Source organism: Dendrobium catenatum, unplaced genomic scaffold (genome assembly GCF_001605985.2).
Source record: "Dendrobium catenatum unplaced genomic scaffold, ASM160598v2 fragScaff_scaffold_178, whole genome shotgun sequence".
Taxonomy (NCBI): domain Eukaryota; kingdom Viridiplantae; phylum Streptophyta; class Magnoliopsida; order Asparagales; family Orchidaceae; genus Dendrobium; species Dendrobium catenatum.
In genome coordinates this window covers 885,032-891,050 of record NW_021318640.1, presented here as the reverse complement: position 1 = coordinate 891,050, position 6,019 = coordinate 885,032, and the positions used below count along the sequence as shown (strand labels likewise).

Here is a 6,019-nt window from a genome sequence, read left to right as displayed (position 1 = left end):
TGCTGTGCGTCGATGGTATGTACCGGTTGACGCAGTGCATCCTGATTTGCTTCCGAATAGTCTGATGACCGCACAGAATAATTTCACATAACATGACATCTTTATCAACTATAAAAGTAAAATAATAAACAATTAAAAGGTAATCTCAGCGCATCTATTAAAACACTTCTTCATTTTCTTCCCTTCCTTGAATGTGGATTGAATGTTCTTTCTTGAATGATCAAATGATTCTCATCTTTAATTGCAACTTATTTCATATTGAATTAAAATTAAAATCATCATCACCTAGGTTTCGTTGGGGACAATTTTTTGCCATTGTTTGTCACTACTTTCATTAAATTATTATGTTAGAAAGCTGCTTTTGAAAGTAATTAAAAAGTCATCCCTTAGGCTTTGTTTGGAACGGTTTTTTTACTGCTTTCTAAAACGGAGTTTTAATAAAAAATAAAAAAATTTGTACTAAAACTCCATTTTAGAAAGCAATAAAAAAGCCATTCCAAACGAAGTCTTAATTTCAAACTGACTTCTCTTAAAAGGGAAAGAAGAATGAGATGCATAAAAATGTTGGGCTATTGTGGTAGAAAGAAAATGGTGAGCAAGATCATTAAAAACATTACTTACTTCAGGATTGTAAAAATGAATGATGGAAGACCCATCAGATATTCATGATAGCAGCATCAAAATTATGCAGAAAGCATACTGCACCAAATAGGTAAGGTGAGAATTGTTGACAGAACTTCCTTCCCATTCTCTCCCTTTTTTCCAAGATGTTTTATGAATTGGAAGAAAGCACTTGCTGAAATGAACTTATTCTAAAGCTAAAGCTAAAGCGAACTGAATATTATTGTTTCATGTCTTGATTTTCACTTCAAAACCTGCAAGAAAAGAACAACTTGCTGAAAGGAAATATCGTTGAGCAAGATTCCTAAAGCTAAAGCGAGAAAAAGAAACCCAAGAAGAAAATAACATTTGAGGTGAAGAGCTTTAGATCTTCTATGAATTATGAGAATTATAGATCTAATACAATGTGTTTGTGAATTTTTAATATTAAATTCACATAAAAGCAAATCAAACAAACAAACAAAAAATCATATGGGACTATTTTTTAGGTGAATTAATAAAAATGAAAATTATGTCAAACTTTTCCATGAAGATACTTTTTATTTGTTCATCCAACAAGAAAGTGATGAAGCATGAGCTTAAATGCATAATTTTTTTGGAGCATAGCATTTTAAATTTTATTTGGGATGACTTGCTTATTACTTTCTAAAGCAGCTTTTTAGTTCAAAATTTGTTAAACTAGGATTTTTTTTTCTTTTAAAAACTGCTTCAGAAAGCAATTCCAAACGAAGACTAAGGCTTCGTTTGGGACTACTTTTTTGCTGCTTTTTAAAATAATTTTTCAGTATAATAATTAAAATATTTGTACTAAAAAGCTGCTTTAAGAAGCAACAAGAAAGCCGTCCCAAACGAAGCCTTAATATGCAAAATTTTAGTTATAAGTCTTCAGGAAGACAATGAAGGAAAGATTTATGCCAAATTTGAATGTGCTTTTGTTTCATATATAATTTTTATTAAAAAATAAATAAAATTTAGATCTTCTACGACTTCATTTGTGACAACTTTTTTATTTCTTTCTAAAGAAGCTAAAAAAATATTTTAGAAAACAATAAAAAAGATGTCCAAAATGAAGCCTAAATTTGGGTCTTCCCTCATCTACCTACAAATAATTCATTTTTATGCAATTGAAACACCTCTACTATATAGAAAGATGTCATGGTAGAAATATGAAGAGTAAAAGTAAAAAAACAAAAACTAGGAAGCATATTAGTTGCAAGCAGACAACAAAACAGCAAAATGAAAGATATTTAATAACTCCCTGAGCAATGAATCAAGCTAAGTCATCATATATCCTTGCATATGGATTGCTAGAGAAGCTACCTTTTTATAGTCTTTTTTTTAATGAAATTGAGAGCCCTCACTTATATAAAAGGGGCCATTAATTGTGAAATAACAAGTAGTTTCTAAAATAGGGAGAAGAGAGATTTAAGGAAATGAGATAGAACTTAATTCTTCACTTATAATTGTCTAGTTCTTCCTTGACAAACTAGTGTTTTCTTGACTTCTAACAACAATAAAGTTTAACATGTTTATTTATTTTCGGTCCCAAATTCATCTGGTTGATTTGTTGTCAAATATCCTTAAGAGTAGATGACGGGTAGTTTCAAATTATCCAAAGCACTATTTGCAAATCCTTTTGAGGAGAAACACACTTCAACAAGAGTATCATATGACGTGGCGTGTTCGAATTGTCCTCCAAACGCACCCGGATACCTCACGTAAGGGCATCTCCAACCGAAAATCCCATTTTTTCACTCCAAAATACAGTGAAACTAAAAAATATCATGATTCATCTCCAATCGAAACTCCATTTTGCTCGCTTCTGCGAAGGTAGCCGTCTTTCTTCTTTTTTGAGTGTTTCTTCGACAAATCCATTGAGATAGAAAAATCGCGTATGTGAACAGTGCCACACAAATATTGGCGTTGTACTGTTTATCCTCATTTTTTTATCGTTCGAATGGAGCAAATCAGCTCCGCCTTACATTCGTTTGGAGTTCAGCTAGAGACACCCTAATAATTTTCCATATGAAGGGGTTAAAGTTAATTGGTTGGAAGATCATGGGTCATGATAGTGTCATTGGAAGGTTGGTATTTAGGTATTGCATAAGAACATGAGTGCATAAGAGGGTTTTGCGGGCCTTGATAGAGTTAAAGTTCATATATGGTGATTTTGTTGATCACAAATAGATTTAAACACTGAACATTCTATGGAGTTGGGCGAAGTTGATGCTGAGAGAGCTAATAAACAAAAAAAGAGGTAGGACATCACACCAAAACCCTTATATAATATCGCTATGTAGCAAATTTAATGGAAAAATATCCTTATATAAAATTTTAAAAATTATATATTTAAAATATTATTTACCAAATCAATTATTCGTTAAATGTAATTTGACACCAATATTACATTTAAATTTGAAAAACCTGCACAAAACGTCCACACTCCCTAAGTATTTATTTCGGTCCATAATTATTTTTTAAGGACAAATTTTCAGATTTTTTTTTTTTGACTGTCGATGCGTCCTTCTCTTGACTTGAATAAATAAATAGTGAGGTCCGGCTTACCCATTGGTCCACAAAAAAGAAAAAAAAAATCTGCCGGTTCCACAGCGGCATTCCATCGAACAGGTGATAGGCGATGGCGGGAAAGATCTTCCTGAGCTGGAGCCGTCCGACTCATGAGCAGCAACAAGGTTGCATCACCAGCGCCGGAGAATTCAATTACGACTCCACCCTCCACGGCGCCACCGCCCTCTCCGCCGACGACAAAAGCCTTCAAAACATACTCACAAAAAATGGCTTCTTCATCAACCGATCTCGTGTACTCCTCGGTACTGGCCCCATCACCTACGCCCTAGCCAAGTCTGCCATCCTCTCCTGGAGGTAACAATTAAACCCTAATCCTTCACTTCATCCTTTCTTCAATCAAATGCTATTGCATCGTCTAAGTTAAGATTGCAGACATTTTGGGCTGAGATGGACATTCGTGGATCCACAAACCCCAGTGGAGAAAGGGAGAAGATTCTGCGTTTGCGTGAACGAGCTTCTTCCGTGGGTAATGATGCCTCTCCAAATCGCCTACGTCGCCAACGCGTCGGTGCAGCCTCGCCCGGTCGCTGGAATAAAGGCTTCCTTCGGATTCGGAAGCGGTACTCTTCAAGGCCATCTCCTTGTACGAATCTCCGTCTCTATTTCCACTTTGTCTATTTCCATCTCTGCATTCGTCGGATTTTAAGCTTTATTTTATTGGGGATGTGATCAAACAGGCCGGAGAAGAGAGGTTTTCGGTTCAGTGGGATGAGAACGATCGGGTCTGGTACGAAATCTTCTCCTTTTCAAAGCCTGCGCACATTCTCTCCGCCATCGGCTATCCGTATGTTCGACTTAGGCAGAAATGTTTTGCTCGGCAGTCTACAGAAGCAATGGTGAAGCATGTCACTGCCCAGCAATCCTAAATTGTAGACATGTAAGATCGCTCAAATGTTTCAGAAAGGGAAGGTGACATCTAATCGAATAAAAAAAAAAAAATCTTATTTTTTTCGACGTCTCTGTTCCTTTGAAAGTTCGTAGTTTGAAGGGCTCATCAATCAGTTCTTTTGCAGAAATCAAATTTTTTTTTATTTTTTGGATGATTATTTTCTTTTTTCATGTGATAACAAATCATGAGGCTGTGGAAGGAGAGAGCAATGCTCGTTTTAGATAACTGTTGTGCCCACAAACGATTACTCATGACAGATCATGCCGCTGCCAAGCTCCAAACATTATATAATATGATTAATTGGAGCTTCTCAATGAAATAATTTTCAAAGAAAATTATAGTTTAATATGACAAACAAACTTAAATACAGACCAAAAGAGTACTCTTTTTTTTTTAATTCAAATAAATTGCACAACTTCAAAAACTTTATTCTGAGCATTACAATAAAAAGCTAAAAAATTTTTTTGGGACATTTGAGCTATTAAGTCAACGTCACACTTACATCATATACACAAACTTCAAACTCACGAGTCAAGTACCCAACCAATAGATCAAGATGAGATGAATTCTGAGGCAGTCTCCGATGCCCTGAAGGGTATGCCTAGTCAACTTGGGAAGGCATTCAACCCAAGTAATCATGCCATCCCTGCCCAAGAAACCTCACCGTTGCTCTCATTTCTTTTGCAAGCCTTCCTCGAATGCAACGACAAATATATGGAGTACCGCAATGCACCTTGATTTCATAACATGCAAGTTTGATATGCCTTAGATTAGGTCATCATATGCTATGATCAAATCTACTCAAAAACCGATAAAATTGAGGCATAACTTCTGCATTGTCACATATTCAACCTAATGGTGATCCTATACCTCACAATCATTGCCATGACACCCTCATCATGCAATTGCACTATATGTTCTCCAATGACCATAGCTAAGTGTCAGTGCAATAGTGCAATAGGTGTAATGACTATGAAATAAACATTCTAGTTCTCTGGTGAGAACATGCACACTCCCCTCATTCTCAAGACAATCCAAAATTCTTAGAATAGTAATCCATTTGCATCTCTCTATAGCGCCTTCGCATATACAATCTTCATTTCCTTGAAGCTCAACTTTCCTTCTCTTCTCACAACTCGCTAAAGCTCAAATATGAGAACATTTCTCCTCATTTTTTCTCTAGGTGCTATGGGCCACTCTTACGTTTCCTCTATGGAACATAATAAATCATCTCTATTAATCTCATGGTGGAAATAGGTCATTCGATTGAATCACTAAAAAATTTTCAATATATTCTCTTCCGCTCTCTTCTCCTAATGATCTCTTTGAACTCATCAAGTAATCATTAGGAATAATGTATTCCCATCTCTTCCTAGATCTTTGGTGATAGTACTCACATTTGCCTTCCTGGCTCAACGTGTTTTCAATGTCAACACAATACATCCCTGTAATCACACAAATAAAAAAAAATCTACAAGCACAAGACAAAACAAATCTATTGTTTTTTTTTTTTTTGGGAAATTTTGGGGCTTAGCACATATATTGATCATAAGAGAAATATAAGAAAATCAAAATCCAACTCCAAAGATATACAAGTAATAATAGAGCTGTGAACAAAAAAACACCGGAACCGGCAAAAAAAACCAAAACTGTCTCTCAGGGGCTCAGGAAAATACTCGAACAGGCCAGCAGGCAACGAATACATCAAAAAGCATGAACGGCTCATTGCCTGAAAAAATGGCAAAATATAAGAGTATTGTTCCCGGTTGTGCCATGAGTAAGTCACGAGAACGATCCAGCAAGGTGCAGAATGCCAGGTTGAGTGCTGGACCAAGAAGCAAGCGGAAAATGAGGCCCTTCAGGGAGTAAACGGACAAGATACCAGTTCGACTCATCGTTGCCCAGAGACATTCAAAGATC

The 6,019-nt window shown here is 35.9% G+C and overlaps 1 protein-coding gene across 1 annotated transcript; it reads left to right on the top strand.

Moving 5' to 3' along the window:
* Nucleotides 1-3,172: 3,172 nt before the first annotated feature.
* On the top strand, nucleotides 3,173-4,250 carry LOC110112192 (UPF0548 protein At2g17695). Its single transcript, XM_020844325.2, has 3 exons — nucleotides 3,173-3,504; nucleotides 3,583-3,793; nucleotides 3,888-4,250. Exons 1-3 carry the CDS (start codon nucleotides 3,260-3,262, stop codon nucleotides 4,074-4,076), a joined length of 645 nt encoding a protein of 214 aa, XP_020699984.1. The 5' UTR covers nucleotides 3,173-3,259; the 3' UTR covers nucleotides 4,077-4,250.
* The last annotated feature ends 1,769 nt before the right edge of the window (nucleotides 4,251-6,019 follow it).

What these genes read in the sequence shown, in the direction of transcription:
- LOC110112192 (XM_020844325.2), top strand. Translation starts at nt 3,260, where the DNA reads ATGGCGGGAAAGATCTTCCTGAGCTGGAGCCGTCCGACTCATGAGCAG. An exon ending in TCTGCCATCCTCTCCTGGAG is followed by an intron (nt 3,505 to 3,582) that starts GTAACAATTAAA and finishes TTAAGATTGCAG; the next exon opens with ACATTTTGGGCTGAGATGGA. An exon ending in CTCTTCAAGGCCATCTCCTT is followed by an intron (nt 3,794 to 3,887) that starts GTACGAATCTCC and finishes GTGATCAAACAG; the next exon opens with GCCGGAGAAGAGAGGTTTTC.